Source organism: Bombus huntii, chromosome 6 (genome assembly GCF_024542735.1).
Source record: "Bombus huntii isolate Logan2020A chromosome 6, iyBomHunt1.1, whole genome shotgun sequence".
Lineage (NCBI taxonomy): Eukaryota > Metazoa > Arthropoda > Insecta > Hymenoptera > Apidae > Bombus > Bombus huntii.
The window spans coordinates 5463052-5481033 of record NC_066243.1 but is presented as its reverse complement, the minus strand read 5'-3'; the positions used below and the strand labels follow the sequence as shown (position 1 = coordinate 5481033).

Genomic DNA, 17982 nt, shown 5'->3' with positions numbered 1-17982 from the left:
ATATGGGAGAGTCCTCGGTTGAGGTATCCAAATGAAATCTTTTTAAATGTGGATATCGATCTGGCGAGTCTTCTTCTCGTTTGCTGATTGGCAGGCACATACTGGGGGGTTTCTAGTCAATGCATCTGCGTTTGCATTTGTTCGACCTTCTTTGTATTGGATATCGAACTCGAAGTCTGATAATTTCAGTTTCCATTTCCAAATTCTCGATATGGGATCCTTAATGGAATTCATCCATACTAAAGGTTTGTGGTCCGTTACTATAGTAAATTTTCTACCATATAGGTATGGTCTGAAATGCATCGCGCAGTAGACGATTGCTAGACACTCTTTTTTTATGGTGGAATAGTTTTGTTCGGTGGAGTTTAGTAATCTGGAGGCGTACACGATTGGCAAATCCTTTCTAATCGGTCCCTGTCTCAATACTCCGCCTATTGCGTATCCTGATGCGTCTGTCGTGAGATTGAATGATGGGAAAAGTCTGGATATTGCAGAATAGGTGTTTCGATCATTCGCGGAGAGACGCGATCGCGAGATATCACGTCAACGAGAGTTGTAAGTTCTCGTTACGATTAAACAATCGACGCCACGAACTGATCGATTCCCTTATTTCGATTATGATAATAAGGGTAGTTTAATGAAATTTCACAAAATTAACACAACTAAATTAATGTTTATTGCAACAACTTATTAACTAGAAAGATATAAATGGAACAACAAAAAGAAAATGTGACTACGTAATGCGCGATATAAGATGTGTGTTGACTGTTTGGCTTCTCGAAACGTTCTGATTTTTTCTGGAAGGCGACCCCCACTACCTTCGGATCACGCCACATTCTTTTACGCCAGATAAAATAACGGCCACGAATCGACGTTTCTGGAGGTCGCCCTGCTTAATGAACCATGCGCTTGCCACTACAATGTTTGTTTTGCCGGGCAGCCGCGACGATCCGTCTGCGACATTATAGTGCCGCGACCGACAGTTAAGAATATAATCTATGGCAAGCCGCATGGCGTAACATCCTCCCCCCGTTGAGAGGGTACCGATCAAATTAGCGAGATGTGATTGAAGTTCCCATCTTAGTTCGTCTCGGTGGCTAGTTGTTCGGGTTTCTCGAGATCGGGTTGAATTGGCAGTGGGACAAGCCTTTTGACGGCCCGATCCAAAACGCTCTTTGCCGTCTGAACTGTAGCTGTCCGGATGACACCATCGGCGCCTGGATGAACCTTGATAACTCGGCCCAGAGGCCAATGCATGGAGGGAACGTTGTCCTCTCTGAGGATGACGATTGTGCCTTTTTGGATGCCGTGTCCACCCTTGCTCCACTTATTGCGGTTGGTTAGCTCGTTCAAATACTCCTTATGCCAGCGGTTCCAAAAATGCTGTTTAAGCTGTTGGATATGCTGCCATCTGGAGAGTCGGTTCGATGGAATGTCTCTGAAATCTCGGTCACGTAAGCACATTAGTGAATCGCCAATGAGAAAATGTCCGGGAGTGAGGACTAGGAGATCATTTGGATCGGTGGAGATAGGAGTTAGCGGGCGGGAATTGAGGACTGCTTCTATTTCTATGATAAGAGTATTCAATTGTTCAGAGGTGAGTAACTCGTTGCCGGCTACACGCCTGAGGTGGCGTTTAAATGACTTCACCGCTGCTTCCCATAGCCCACCGAAATGCGGCGAATGAGGGGGAATGAAGCGCCATTCGATTTGTTTGTCGGCTAAAAATGCGGTTACTTTTTCCTTGTGATCGTCCGATTGTAATAAATCGTGAAGCTCTCGTAATTCGTTGCTTGCTCCTCTGAAGTTGGTGCCGTTATCAGAATGGATGGTGGAGCAATACCCTCGTCGAGCGATAAATCTGCGAAGAGCGGCGATGAAGGCTTCGCTAGTGAGATCGTCAACGAGCTCGATGTGTACCGCTTTAATTGCTAGGCATACGAAAATGGCTACGTATACTTTTATCTGACGACGGTTACGATCTCGTTTTTCCTTGATGTGGAACGGCCCGCAGTAATCGACGCCGACGTTTGTAAATGGGCGAGATTCCGTTACTCGCGCCTCCGGCAGATTACCCATCACGTATTCTACCGGCGGTGGTTGAGCGCGGCAGCAGCGGACGCAGCCTTTGATCGCCCGCCATACTTGACTTCGACCGTCAACGGGCCAGTATCTTTGTCTTACTGCGTATAACGTAGCCTGCGTTCCGGAATGCATGTGGATCTTGTGCTCGTGGTCTATGATGCGTGTTGTAACGGATGACTTAGGTAATACTATGGGATGTTTCTGGGCGAAGGTCATCGACGAATGACTGAGTCGACCCCCGACTCGCAATATTCCTTCCTTGTCTATGAACGGATTGAGTCGCGTGAGCTTACCCCTTATCGCCGCGTTCCGATCTTTTTGGAGTGTACGAATTTCCTCGGAGAAATGGATGTTTTGCAACAATTTTATCAGTTTATTGTGCGTTATGCGTAATTCAGTAACGGTTAGGGGTGCCGCTCGGTTCCTTTTCTGTTTCCAACGGAGGCAACGAGCTATGATTCGTATCAACTTGGGCCAGGATGAATATCTTTGCAACAAACTGTAATCGGCGGGGTTTGCGGACAGACAAATCGCCCCCTTCTGCTCCGGTACTTCAATTTGCGGTGTTAACGCCCATGTCGGCCAATAGCCTTCCGACTGGTAGAGCCATGCAGGACCGTGCTGCCAGATGGTTGGGCGCAGAAACTCTTCGGGTGTTTGGCCGCGTGATATTAAGTCCGCGGGGTTGTCGTCGGTAGGAACGTGGCGCCAATCGCGGATGCTGGTTTTTGTTTGAATTTCGGAGACTCTGTTAGCGACGAATGTTTTAAGGGTGTGAGGTGATGTATTGAGCCAATGGAGGACGATAGTGGAATCGGTCCAATAGATAGTTCGAGTAATTTTGTGTGATAGGGCTTGTTGTACTGTTGACATCAGGGACGTAAGAAGGAGTGCTCCGCTCAGCTCGAGCCGAGGAGTGGTCTGGCACTTGAGTGGGGCGACTTTCGATTTTGCGGTTAAAAGCTGGGTCCAAACACGGCCGTTGGTGTTAAGGGTTCGAAGATAAACACAGGCTCCGTAAGCCTTTTCGCTGGCATCGCAGAAACCATGCAGTTCAATTTCCATTGCGGACTCGATTATTGCCTTGCGTGGGAACCTGACGTTGTTTAATAAGGGTAATTGGGCATAGTACCTTTCCCACTCTGTATGTAACTCGATCGGAAGTGATTCATCCCAATCGATTTTCGACGACCATATTCGTTGAAGTAGCATCTTGGCCCGAACAATCACCGGTGCGAGCAGACCGAGCGGATCGTAAATTTTTGCAATCTCCGAGCTGATGATTCGTTTCGTGACTCGAGAGGGCGTGGGTTTGACTTCGACCGAGTAAAGAATAGAGTCGTCGGATGAATTCCAAAACACCCCCAGCGTCTTCAAGGTTTGCGAGTCGCCCAAAAAATGTTGGTGATTTGTTTCTTCTAAGGAAAGTCCGTGTAATAAGTCCTTATCGTTTGACGCCCATTTTCGTATGTTTAAGCCGGCCAGTTGAAGTAAATTGGTGAGTTCTGTTCTGAGCGTGAGGGCTTCGTCCTTCGTTTCAGCTCCGGTGAGAGCGTCGTCGACGTAGAAATCCCGCTGCAGTACCTGTGCTGCACGTGGAAATCGATGTCCTTCGTCCTCTGCCAGTTGCTTGAGGCACCGAATAGCTAGATACGGGGCTGCGGATAAACCGAACGTTACAGTGTTAAGCTCATATGTTTCTGTTTCTCCACTCGCGCTGCGCCATAATATCCTTTGATATTTCCGATCCTCTGGTCGTACGAGGAATTGCCGATACATTTTCTCGATGTCGCCGGTGAGTACGTATTGATGAGAGCGGAATCTAATTAATATATAAAATAAATCTTCCTGTAACTTGGGTCCTGTGTGAAGTGTGTCGTTTAAGGAGGTTCCGGTAGTGCTTGGTGCCGATCCGTCGAAAACTACACGGAGTTTGGTGGTTTGACTCGATGCTTTGGTCACGCCATGATGGGGTAGATAGTATCCGTTGTCGTCGGAGTGGTTGTCATTGACCTTCGTCATGTGTCCCAACGCCAGGTATTCCTGTATTACCGTTCGATATTCTGATTCGAAGCGTTTGTCGTGGTGGAATCGGCGATTGAGTGAGGCGAGTCGTTTACTCGCCAGCGTTTTAGAGGATCCGAGTGACTGAAGCTGATCGTTGAAAGGTAGAGCGACGATGTATCGTCCTTCGCTGGTGCGTCGGGTGTGGGCTTGGAAGTGTTCTTCGCATCGTCGATCTGCCTCTGAGATATGTTTAATTGAGGGTCCTTCATCGATTTCCCAAAACCGCGCGAGGTCTGCTTGTAAAGTCGTCGTGGATGTGTGAAATATGTTTGTAGCGGTTTGGGAAGTTGGACTCCCCCCGATTACCCATCCGAATCGCGTCTTTTGCAGACGCAGTCCAGGCTCGTCTGGCTGCGTGAGGTTGACTTGTCCCACACACATCGACGCGAGTGTTGAACCTGAGCTTAGTAGTACATCTATCGGAGCTGGTAAATGAAATCGTGGATCGGCCAATTTGAGATTTTTTGGTATCTCAAGTGTCGAACGATCGATGGGTTCGCTGGGAATTAAGGTTGATATGGTTGGAATGATAAGGAACGTTAATGTCCGCGTGTATGTACCGTCAGTGGAAGTGATCGTGGTCGTGATGTGTCGCTTAGAGGTCGTTGTCAAGGTGTCTAGAGCTCCGATCGGGACCGAACATTTGTTTTGCCTTATCTTTAACGATTTTGCTAATTCCTCGGTAATGAAGTTCATACTGGATCCGGTGTCGAGCAACGCTCGACAACGGATTGGTTGCTGTTTATCATTCAAAATATTAATCTGCGCTGTGATGACTAGATCATTGGACAGTAATTCGGATGCTATTGGTCTGGTATTTTCGGTCGTCAACGGAGTCGTCGATCGTCGGCGTCATTGGTTGTGTGTTCGTCTGTCACTGGGCGGTGGACTTGGAGACGCGGCTGTTCGTGGTGTTTCCGATCTGTGGTCTGTTGCGTGCTTTTTGCGGCGAGTGGGTGATACGCAAGGTGGCAAGGAAGGTGTTGTGGATCGGCTATTTAATGGGGAAGATTTCGGGCTGGACGTGCTGGAACGAGACCCTGAATGGCGTTTTGTCCTATGCAGCATTGTATGATGTCGTTCTCCACATATGCGACATGATCCTGCGAAACAATGCTTCGTTGTGTGCCCTTTCCCGAGGCAGTTGAGGCATAGTGATGCTCTTTTGACCTCCCGAATGCGTTCGCGAAGGGATTTGGTTTTGAAGGTGTCACATCTCCAAATGGGGTGTGGTCCTTGACAGGTGGGGCATGTTGGAGTAACCTGTGTCGCCGTAAGTGCATGCCCTCGTGATGCGCGTTGACGGACCGGAGTAGTTTGTTCCGGTGATTCTCTTGTTTGTTTGACCGTGGTGATCGGTCTAGAGCTTCGTGCTAATCTCTCTAGGAAGTTTAATAAATGAATGTACGGAGGTACCTCGTTATTGGGCAGCGTCATTTCCCATTGCTTTTGGATACTTAGTGGTATTTTCGAGAGGATGAGGCTGTTGAGCATAGCACTCGTATCGGGGTAGGACTCTCCTAATTTGTTCAATGCATATATATGTTGTTTAAATGTGTGGACTAAGCGCCTTAATTCCGTTGGAGACTCCTTGGTTATCCTTGGATAATCAATTATTGCCATGCAGTGACTGAAAGCTGTGTATCGTGGACATTCGAAACTTTCCTTGAGAACGGCTATAGCCTGACTGTAGTTTACATTACTAAGGGGTAACGCGTTTAAACAATCGGCTGCTTCTCCTTGCAGGGCGGACTGCAGGTAATGGAATTTCTGTATGTCAGTGAGACTAGGATTTTTATCGATAGTGGAGGAAAAAGTATCATAAAACGTGTTCCATTTTTCTAAGCTTCCGTCAAAGGTAGGGAGCCGAAGATCTGGTAATTTAATGGATATCGGATTTGAACTTGCGGATGATGCACAGGTTGGAGGGTTTATGGATGTCGACGGCGAAGCTGTTTGCGCGTTCCTCAGAAGATTTTGTAGCCTTGTGTCTACCGCGACGTACTGATCCCTTATTTCGAAGCCGCGCGCTTGTTCCCCCTCGTCCAATACTTCTAATTCGAGTTGAATCGCTTCGAATTGACTCGCAACTTCGGTCAGTTGTTTCTCGTAATTCTTTAATAAGGAATTTTGCTGACTCTCAGATTGCTCGTACTCGTCCAGTCGATTCGATAAATATGTGAATCGGCCGCTACAGTAGCCTCGTCTTCGACGCAGGGAGATGAGTTGGTCTTCGCTCGTCATCGTTGCCGAGGATAGGAGATAGTCGAAATAAGGAACGAGCTTACCTTACTGTCGTGCGGCGTGAGGTCGCGTGTATGTTAAGTTGTGAAATTCGTTGCGTTGATGATTGTCCAGCTGCGACGGAAGGCTGCGTGGTTGCGTTCCCTTGCCAATGGGATGTGCTTCTTCGAAGATGACGCGCCTGACGTCACTGGTTTCGCTGTAGTGGATGCTCCTGCTTCCGCTGCTGGTTTTGATAAAGTCACGTGGCACTGTGTGGTCACTGGTAAGTGCACTCTTCACTGGCACGTGATCCGGCTCGAAGGACCAAAATGTTTCGATCATTCGCGGAGAGACGCGATCGCGAGATATCACGTCAACGAGAGTTGTAAGTTCTCGTTACGATTAAACAATCGACGCCACGAACTGATCGATTCCCTTATTTCGATTATGATAATAAGGGTAGTTTAATGAAATTTCACAAAATTAACACAACTAAATTAATGTTTATTGCAACAACTTATTAACTAGAAAGATATAAATGGAACAACAAAAAGAAAATGTGACTACGTAATGCGCGATATAAGATGTGTGTTGACTGTTTGGCTTCTCGAAACGTTCTGATTTTTTCTGGAAGGCGACCCCCACTACCTTCGGATCACGCCACATTCTTTTACGCCAGATAAAATAACGGCCACGAATCGACGTTTCTGGAGGTCGCCCTGCTTAATGAACCATGCGCTTGCCACTACAATGTTTGTTTTGCCGGGCAGCCGCGACGATCCGTCTGCGACATTATAGTGCCGCGACCGACAGTTAAGAATATAATCTATGGCAAGCCGCATGGCGTAACAATAGGTTTTGTTGTTAATGCTGTTTTTAAATTGTTAAATGCATTTTCTTGATTTTCCGACCATTTAAAGGTGATGTCTTTCTTCAACAGTTGCGTTAATGGTTTTGCTATTTTGGAGAAAGTAGGTATAAATCTTCTGTAATATCCTGCTAGTCCCAGAAATTGCTTGATATTCTTTGCTTTCTTTAGTCGTGGAAATTTCTATACCGCCTCGATTTTCTTTGGATCTGGGTTTACACCATCTTCTCTGATTATATGTCCCAAATAACTTACTTCGTGTCGCACGAATTCGCATTTGTCAGGCTGTAATCGTAACCTGGCTTGCCTTAATCTTTCCGTTAACTTGTTAAATTTACTTTCATGTTCATGAAGAGATCTTGAATAAAGTACTATGTCGTCCAGATAGACGAATAGTTCTACTCCTTGCAATCCTGATAGCACTGAGTTCATCAAGAGTTGAAATGTTGCTGGGGCATTTTTTAATCGGCATTCTTTTGAATTGAAAGTGTCTATAAGGTGTTGAAAATGCCGGTTTGTGGGCATTCTCCTGTGCCATTCGGATCTGGTGGAAGCCTGATGCCAAATCAAACGTGGAAAAATATTTTGCACTTCCTAATTGATCCAATATTTCTGTGATGTTGGGAAGCGGATAAGCATCGCCGATCGTTTTATCATTAAGCTTCCTATAATCAATAACTAATCTTCAACGTTTGTTTCCTTGTGAGTCTGGCTTCTTTGGCACAATCCATAACGGAGATGTCGATGGTTCTACGATATCAATGTCCAGTAATTCTTCAATTTGACGATTTATCTCTTCTCGATGTGCAGGTCGGTAACGATACTGTTTAATATTGATTGATATATCATCCGTTGTAATTATTCGATGCTCTAGAATCTCAGTTCCTTCCAGCGTATCTGCTGGAATATGAAATCTATCTTAATTCCTCCGAATTAATTCTTCGACGTTTTTTCTCTCCTCTTTGTTCAAGTGTTCGAGTCGTAGTAATTCAATTATTTTGTCGAACCTAGTTTCTTTAGATTTCGAAATCACATTGCACGACATGCTATGGAGCGAGGTGAGGTTTTCAAATTCTTTAATTACCATTGTACGTATGGTAAATTCGTAATTTCTCGATGTGGTATTTAAGGGACGACCCTTATGGCAATTGCATTACCAAAATAGACTCCCTTAATTGGCTCGATTTTTGGGATAAATCCCTCGTTTAACTCCGGATTTGCAATGTTGATTGAACATGGTACCGAACTCCGTTTCGGCACGATTATCTTTTCTCTTGTATCGAAGGGAATATAAATGTCTCCCCACTTAATGTGCTTTCGCTCATAATCCAGACGAGCTTTACATCCTGCGAAAAATTCGGGTTCTAAGATTCCGTCTTGATCGATCAGCAGTGAGTCATAAACTACATGAAAAATAACTTTTTTTTTATATATATATTTACGTGGAGGAAATCCGCACGGACGCCAGGCCGCTTCTGGGGAAAGCGGCGTGGTAGTGTCGGACTCCAACCGACTAAAATCTCCACGATGACCGTCCAGGCTGCGATCGAGAGAGGTCTGGGAACCGGTGCAAGCGACACCCCTGCGCTCAATACCACCGCTGATGGCCATGTCACACCGCCCTTCGTCGCCGAAGCCCCCGTGCCAGGCAGTCCGAACCCCACCGGGAGGCGCGGCGGACCCAGCGCGTTTCGCCAACGCCACACGGAGTCCGAGGCGATCACCCATCCAAGTACTATCCGTGCCCGGCGCTGCTTAACTTTCGTGATCTGACGGGAACGAGTGCACTGAGCGCGGCCAGGGCGTTGGCTTATATGAAGAAAAAAAAAAAAAACTGGACGGCCCGCAACCTGTATTACTGTCTGCCCTAGGGTGATTAGGCTCGTTGCCGTAATCGAGTAAATCGGAATCGGAAAAGGAATCGAATAAAGCAGGTTTCTTAATAATATTGGTTTCTGACCGGGTGTCTAGTAATAAACTTGTCTTTGTTTTTGAGTCTGGGGAGACCATTCGTGCAGTTGGAGTATTTGGAGGATCGTTTAGCTTTATTGAAATAATTCGGAGAGGTCATTGTGCGAATCTAAGTCCGACTCTTGGTGATTCTTCTTTGGTGATTCGTCTCGTATTTTCTTTTTCTCTAGTTGTAGACTCTCTACGTTTTCCGATTGTTCCTTGCACAACTGCACGATGGCTTTAATGTACTGTTTGTTGGTTGTGGTGCCAGTCTTGCGGGGAACGTTGCCCACGTTCTGTTTACTGCCGTAGGCGCCGACCTCCTTGTTGTCGCCTGTACTCTGATGCTTCGGAGCATCGTTCCTTCGAGGCTTGTCCCGTTCTCCCGAAGGACGTGCTCGGTTTCCTAATTGTCCCGATGCATAGGGTATGATTATCCCAGCGTCTGCTCGGGCTTTGAATTTGTAGCAATCTTTTACTAAGTGCCCAGGTTTTTTGCAATGATTACATATTATAGTATTTTGTCTCGGAGTGTTTGGGCCGATTCTGAGACGGTGGTACAAACTTTCGATCCTGGCGGTTGTTCCCAATGTTGTTATTATTGTTTAGGGGACGAGCGTTCTTACGGTTGTAATTCTTCGGAGGTGTCGGACGTTGGTATCGCGTTCTGTCGTTTGCTCGTTTTAATTCTTGTGTTGCTTTCACGGCTTGGCAGTACGCATCATCCTGGGATTGGAATCCTGCTACTTTTATTTGCAAAGACACCTCGTTTGGAAGCCCCTTAATGTAAGCCTCCCTTGTGTCTCAATCTATCGTATCTTGAACATCTTGGGATATGATGCCATACTCGCATCTTTCCGCATCCATTATTGCCAGCCTGAGATTTTTGACGCGGTCCATATAATCTAATATATCTTTTCCCGGTCGTTGAAAGACCGTTGCTAATTCACCTTTATATTCGTTAACAGTTTTTCCTGGGCCAAACATATCTTTCAATTTGTTCTCGAGATCGTTTAGACTTTCTACCTCGCTGCCTTCTACGGCGAGAAACGCGTGTCCCCGAAGCTTATTCATTAATAATTTTAACAACTGAGCCTCTTGATATCTTAGAACCATATTTCGCGCTCGCTAGCACACCCTTAAAACTTGAATACAGACGGTCGATGTCCGTCGAATACTGGTACCGATTCGATTGCGTTTTTTAGCTTAATCGGTTGGCAGTTACTATCGGTCCGTCTCGTTTCTCGCGAAGTTATCGGTGATAATGCAGGCATCTCAGTTTCGTTTGCTACCCTACTTATACGCACGTTTTCCCCTAATTTAGCAAGTCTTAGACTTACGTCGGTTAACACGTGAAAATTTTCATTCCATGCTTTCAATTTTTCTGACAACGTCAAGAGTGTATCCTCATTCAGTGAGTATCGTGCGGTCGCCACATTTTCTATTTATATTTTGTCGATAACCGTAAGATTTAATCCTCTGTGCAGCGTATCCAACCGCTGCGGAGCGCGAGCCCTAACAATATTTTAAACAGGAACGAAATTACAGCGTATCACAGGCAAAATGTTCTAAGCATTGCGTTTTCCGAGCTGTTGGGCTTGTTTCGACGCTGAAAGGTGCGTTCGCTACATTCGGCGAGTAAAATTGGGTGAAGAGAGCGTTTATACGCCGACATATATCACGCGGGAACGAAATAAAAATTAATTTTCGTTACAATCGAAGAACGATTGCGTTTTCCACGCTGCTGGGCTCGTTTCGAGGCTGAAAAGAGAGTTTACAAATTTCGGCGTGTAAAATGGAGTGAGAAGAGCGCTTAAACGTCGAAATATTTCATACGGGATCGGAATAACACTTAATTTTGTCAAAATCGAAGAAAGATTGCGTTTTGCGAGCTGCTGGGCTCGTTTCGACGCTGAAACGAGCGTTCACAACATTCGGCGTGTAAAATGCAGTGAGAAGAGCGTTTAAACGTCGAAATATGTCAAACGGGAACAAAATAAGGCGAAATATTGCGTTTTGCTAGCTGTTGGCCTTGTTTCGACGCTGAAAGAATCGTGCACTATATTCAGCGTGCAAAATGGAGAGAAAAATGCGTTTAAACGTCGAAATATCTCATACGGGAACGAAATGACACTTAGTTTTCGTCGAAATCGATTAAAGATTGCGTTTTTCGAGCAGCTGGGCTTGTTTCGACGCTGAAATAATCGTGCACTACATTCGGCGTGTAAAATGGAGAGAAAAATGCGTTTAAACGTCTAAATATCCCATACGGGATCGAAATAACACTTAGTTTTGTCAAAATCTAAGAAAGATTGCGTTTTGCGAGCTGCTGGGCTTGTTTCTACTCTGAAACAGGCGTGCACTGCACTTCGAGTGTTAAATGGAGTGTGCAGAACTATTCATCGTCGAAATATGTCAAACGGGAACGAAATAAGACGAAATATTGTATTTCTAGCCTGTGGGCTTGTTTCGACGCTAAAATAATCGTGCACTACATTCGGCGTGTAAAATGGAGAGAAAAATGCGTTTAATCGTCTAAATATCTCATGCGGGATCGAAATAACACTCAGTTTTCTATAAAATCGACGAAAGATAGTGTTTTGCGAGCTGCTGGGCACGTTACGACGCTGAAAAGAGCGTTCACAACTTTCGGCGTGTAAAATGAAGTGAAAAGAGCGCTTAAACATCGAAATATCTCAAACGGCAAGGAAGTGACGGGTTGTTTTCGTCAAAATCGACGAAATCATCGCGATTTGCGAGCTGTTGGGCTTGTTACGACGGTGAAGCGGGCGTGCATTACATTTCGCGCGTAAAATGGAGAGGAAGTGCGTTTAAACGTCGAAATATACTAAGCGGGAACGAAATAACGCTTCGTTTTAGTCAACATCGAAGAAAAATTGCGATTTGTGATCTGCTGGCATTGCTTTGACGCTGAAAGAGGCATGCACTACATTTGGCGTGTTGAGCGGAGCGAAAGGAGCGTTTAAACGTTGAAATATCTCAAACGGGAACGAAATAATGCTGAGTTTTGGTCAAAATCGGTGAAGGATTGCGTTTTGCGAGCTGATGGGCTTGTTTCGGCACTGAAGGAGGCATGCACTGTCACGTCCCGCGTTACGCACGTGCCGTAACGAAAAAACGGAAAACTGCAATATACAAATAACGCGAGTGACAATTCGAACATTCAAAACGAACGAACGATACAGCGAAAATGGAAATTTTTTAATAATAGATTAATTAAATGTACTCATATATAGAGAATTAGTATACGAGGGCAAATAACAGATAATAAAGTAAAAATAGGTTCTCTAACGGAATAGTAAATATAAAGAGTACAACATAACCTATAATTTCATAATTCGACTAAGGATAAACTATGAAGAACCAGTCAACCAAAAGTGACTCGCAAATTAATTAATAAATCACGACATAATACTATATTCAATCAGGATAACCTACAATTCGACAATTTAATCAAATCTCGCAATAATATCATGAATAATTCAAAGGAAAGGAAAAAGGAATGGAACGATAGGAATACACACTTTTATAATAAATACGAAGTATCAAACAATTTAATATATAGCAGATTTAATATATAGCAGATATCATACAAACCCACAATAAACAAAATATATCTTATATACAACAGAATATAAAATATATAAAACATCTAGGCATATTAACACACTTCAATAAACCAGGCACTATTGTCAGAATCCACACACGAAACGTCAAAGGGAATCCACGAACAATACACACGAACAAGTTAAAACTAACACATAATCGAAACAGACCACCAGAACGATTTGATAAGGCAGCGTAATACGGCGGTATATGGAACAACACTGCTTGTCGAATACTGCAGATAGTGGTAACATAAAAAGAAAAAGGAAAATTACTATGTGTGTGTTCTAACCGTCATTTAAATACACAACGTGTTAATTCAATAAAATAATTAAAAGCAGTGAAAGTTAAAAGCACCTAGGACACAATTAATCATCGTAGAAGGAAGCGTATATGCAGGAATTTCGCAGAAACAACATAGTATGCGACTGTCAGCAGAAACAAATGGATAAACTAACCTCAATTGCCATAATATATATGGAAGAAAATAATATTATTAAAGAGTTACAATTATATTTCAATTAAACTAAATGAAGCATGATAACATTCAATAATTGATGCTCGATAGCAGACTTATAGCTGTCCAATGGAAAATAAAACCAGAAAAATCAAGAAAATTAATGACATTGTAACGAAATAACTCAGCGTTGACACAGCGGTCTTTAATAAGAAGAAATAACATCAATTTGTAAGTGTAGGAAGAATCAAGAAATAACTAAGATAGGTTAAGTGAATGACAACGATAATTCACTACTCACATCGAAGAGGTTTATACAAGGGTCAACGCAGTTATGAGAAACCAACTACCAAATTGGAGTAAATGTGTACGAAGAATCGAAGTTGATACTACTGGAATGGTCTTAGTAAACAAGAAAAGGTACCTTATAAGTTAACGAGGTTTGTATGCAACCAATCATCGTTAAAGGAAGTGTGCACGCAGGAACTCCACGAGAATGGGCTATGGATCCAACTTTGCAAAACATAATATACAACAATATGAAGATATCGAAGGTAATAAATACCGAGGTAACCAATCATAACCTAAAAAGGGGAAGAATGTTGTAAACCATCTTGGAATAGTAATTGATAATAATAAGAAGCTTGTTACTCACATCGGAAGATATACATTAAGGCCGACGCAATTACAAGAAGCCTACTATCAAACTTAAGTGAATACTTATGGAATACTGAACCGGATGCTGCCGGGGCAGTCAAGACGGCAACAGGAAACTGGAAAATCAAGGAAGTGTTCTGACACTATAACAAAACAATTCGATGCTGACGAAGTTGTCTTGGCAAGCAGGATAGTGGACGGACTATTTTACTATACGGATGTTTATAAAGATATAGTGTTTTATATGTATCTGTATATGTGCTTGCAGTGCTAGGATAAGTAAAAGTAGTCATGATAATTGTTAGACATGTAACGAAGAACCAGAAGATACCAAACGCGCACCATGTAACTGTTCCAAGTCAAGGACATAGCGTTGAAGGATTAGAATTGTAGAACCTATAAACAATAAAGATTTTAACTAACAATGTATAGATTAGCTCCAAAATACTATGTAAAGGCGGCGAATTACACGTACAAGGTAACGACAACTTCGTAACAAAGAAACAGAAAATAGCCAATAATATAGGAATAGGTTAGAAATTAATCAAGACCGATTAACCGAGTATCAACGATAAACACGATTAAGATAAGAAATTATTATATTGTACTAAGTTAACATAACATAATTGTATTAAGTCTGGCGTAGAGAAATAAGGTTATGTTACGCAGTAGAACTGGTAATAACACACTATGCATATATTAGTATTAAATTAATTAAGCGAACACTCTATAAAAATAAACTACTCAAAACACACCAATAAAACAGTGCTATTGATAAATTATAAAAATTAACAATAACACAATCCACATGTTATTATATTAAAATAATACATAGTATATATATATACATTATAATGATTACACAAACAATACTATTGTCATTTTAAAAAATTCTAACTGCGCTAAAATAGAGGAAAATAAGCGACGGACGAATAATTATTTCAGCATTAAACAAATTAAGGACGCGTCACTATACTTTTACTAGAGACATACACGAGCGGCCATCTTGGATTGTTATGATAGCTCTTACACGTGCGCATCGGAATACATGCAATAATTACACACATTAAATAAATGCAAAATAATATTATTCCCACTTCAATTATACGTCAACTACTAAATAAAGTTACAAATAATTAACAGATAAATAATAGATTCGACATTAATAAAAGTCGCTATATACTAGGGATATTCACAGGCGGCCGTTTTGGATAATCAACACGTGCATATAGTAACCTTTATGCGTTACAAAATAAATTATATTTTCAATGAAGAAATAAATATTTAATGCAAATGGAAGATCGTAACGAGGAAAGAATAAATAATAATTAATACAATATAACACATTATTATATGGTAACAGGAATATTAGAAATTAATAGAAAGGAGCCGTGAGAAACAAATTATGAAAACACATTATTAAGATTAATTAACATTTTTAAAATTTGAATAACTATGTGTAATACATCCTATGTGTAACTACATTATCAAATACAAATATAAATATATATATATATATAAAATGGAAAAATAAAAATAAATATATATAAGTGTATACACATATACTTAACAAACATAAAAGAAATAAAATACATGACTTTATACTATCAAAACTAATCAACATTCGGATAAACTTAAAATCATATTGTGAAACATGTATATATATGTCGGAGATGAAAGAGCACCGGAGCCTTGGGAATTTTGGATAATCCCGCAACATTGTAGCCTAGAGTCTACTATAGCTGTAATTAAACAATTGTAGATATTCAATCCAATTGTAATTGTTCGAGATTGGTGATACTGAGCTTTGGCTCGAGGCGACAGTCTGTCGCCCAACGTAGCCGCGGCCAAGGGATGAACGCTTTGTCTAACAAAGATATGGAGTAATTCTATAACTCTTCTTAAAAGAAATATTTGTGGCGGCACGCGACAGTAAACATTCCAACAGTTTCTGTTCCGTGGCTCGCCACACGCAGATCCTATTCTTCGAGCAAGATGATTGCCAGATGTCGAAGCGTCTCCGGAGTACATGTTCAGCTAGCCTGAGGGCCCGTCATAAATCTTAGAATTTAGTTGACTAAAGTCCTTCAAACAGACAAACAGTCTTTGTCCCAACTACGGGAAAATAGGGGAGACCTATTTTTCAACGAGCGGCGTCTCTCACTAGCAACTTTCCCTCGAGGGCGGCTAGCATCTTTTTCTAACCACCGATATGGAGATTGACCAATTAGCAGCAACGCCAATTTCCCCTACTTTCTGAACGAAGGCTTTTCTCGACGAATCCGATGATCTCGTATCCTTAGACACACCCCATTATAGTTTTCCTCTGTGGCATCATCGGGACGGGAAAGGCATTCTCGCTCGCGATCTCATTGATGAAAGGAGTAACTCTTTACGGTCAGTGAATATTACGCGTCCGACTTAGATTTTGCGAGTACGTTCATCTATCATCCCGTCGACCGCGGATTCGTTATTGAACCTAGGATCATTGTCATTAGTTTCTCGAGTACCTAACTACCACGGTTACTTGTCCGGTTCTATAATAATCGTATTTGCACTAGTCAATGTCTTCTCTATTGCATAACGACGACGTGTAACCCAAACGAAGATTCGTTTCACGCCCCTAACCCTAATTCTATGTAAACCCGACATATATATACATTTTAAATGTGATAGTGTAAGGTTATCTATTTTATGTTTGTTAAATATATGTGTATTTATTTAATTTTATATTTCCCCCTTTTTTAATTAATTATATATATATATATTTTTTACATTTGTAGTTGCGCATAGAATTTATTAAAGAAAAATGTTAACAATGTGTTTTCATGATTTGCTTCTCGCGCCTATTTTCCATTAATCCCTAAGATTCCTGTCGCCATAACGCGTGTTATTGTTCCGATGCGCACGTGTAAATCTAACATGGCTGCTCATAAATGTCATCAGTAAAGTTATAGTAGCGGGTCTTTAGTTTTGTTTGATATCGAAGTAATTTTCCGTCTGTCGCTCGTTTTTCCTTATTCTACCGCATTTAGATCATTTATTTATTAATATTGTTATTATTACTTTAAAGTGACAATAGTATTGTTCGTGTGAATATACATATATATATATATATATATATATATATATATATATATATATATATATATATATATATATATATATATATATATATATATATATATATATTTATGTTGTGTATCACTTTAATATGACTGATGTTTTGTAATTCTTCGATAGCGTTATTTATTGTTTTGAGTAGTTTATTTTATAGAGTGTTCGATAATAAAAAACATACACACACACACACACACATATATATGTATACATATACATATTTCTTCTGGCAGTGTAGTATTCATACGAAATGAAATGTTAATTATTTATTTTATATTAACTTCGTTTAATAAGATAGAACACGCACACGCACACGTATATATGTATATATTTCTGGCAGTGTGATTTTCATTTAGATTCTTTAGCGATGTAATGTTGTGTATTTGAGGTTATGTGTCAATTATTTGATTTCATATATACATATATATCTTGTATTGTGACAACATAGTATTGAAGGTTTTGTTTCTAAATTATTGTGTGTATAATGTGTTTTTACATATTTGTGTTTGATGGTAGAATTTCTGTATGCAATTCCTCAAGTCGTTGCGGTGTTAATTATTTTGAGCGTTTGGCCTATCGACAGGTTGTCACTTAGTCCCAAGTGTTGCGTTGTGTGTTCTATTTCTTTTGTAGATTATTAGTAGTAGTTTAGTTTAGAAAATAGATTATATATTTATATAGAGACATGCATGTTTCGTAATGTAGTTCTTATTTTATAACTCTTTACTGGAATGTAGGCTAGTTTTAAGTATGTATCTTAGATTACTAATTTGATTTAATAATATAGAATGCGCACATATTAGTAGTAGTTTATATTTATATAGAGACATGCATGTTTCGTAATGTAGTTCTTATTTTATAACTCTTTACTGGAATGTAGGCTAGTTTTAAGTATGTATCTTAGATTACTAATTTGATTTAA

The 17982-nt window shown here is 41.4% G+C and overlaps 1 protein-coding gene, 1 long non-coding RNA gene and 1 pseudogene across 3 annotated transcripts; all 3 read right to left on the bottom strand.

The window, feature by feature from the left end:
* Positions 1-1562: 1562 nt before the first annotated feature.
* On the bottom strand, positions 1563-4848 carry LOC126866752 (uncharacterized). Its single transcript, XM_050620688.1, has 3 exons — positions 4713-4848; positions 1651-3743; positions 1563-1568 (listed from the first exon to the last, which is right to left on the bottom strand). Exons 1-3 carry the CDS (start codon positions 4846-4848, stop codon positions 1563-1565), a joined length of 2235 nt encoding a protein of 744 aa, XP_050476645.1.
* A 4090-nt stretch (positions 4849-8938) lies between these two features.
* Positions 8939-9056, bottom strand: LOC126867208 (5S ribosomal RNA; annotated as a pseudogene).
* A 3700-nt stretch (positions 9057-12756) lies between these two features.
* On the bottom strand, positions 12757-15387 carry LOC126867000 (uncharacterized). 2 transcript variants are annotated; one of them, XR_007690125.1, is made up of 2 exons: positions 14936-15387; positions 12757-14336 (listed from the first exon to the last, which is right to left on the bottom strand). It is a non-coding gene; the product is annotated as an uncharacterized LOC126867000 (long non-coding RNA). The 2 variants fall into 2 exon arrangements; XR_007690124.1 differs by lacking the exon at positions 14936-15387 and adding an exon at positions 14696-14929.
* Positions 15388-17982: the final 2595 nt, after the last annotated feature.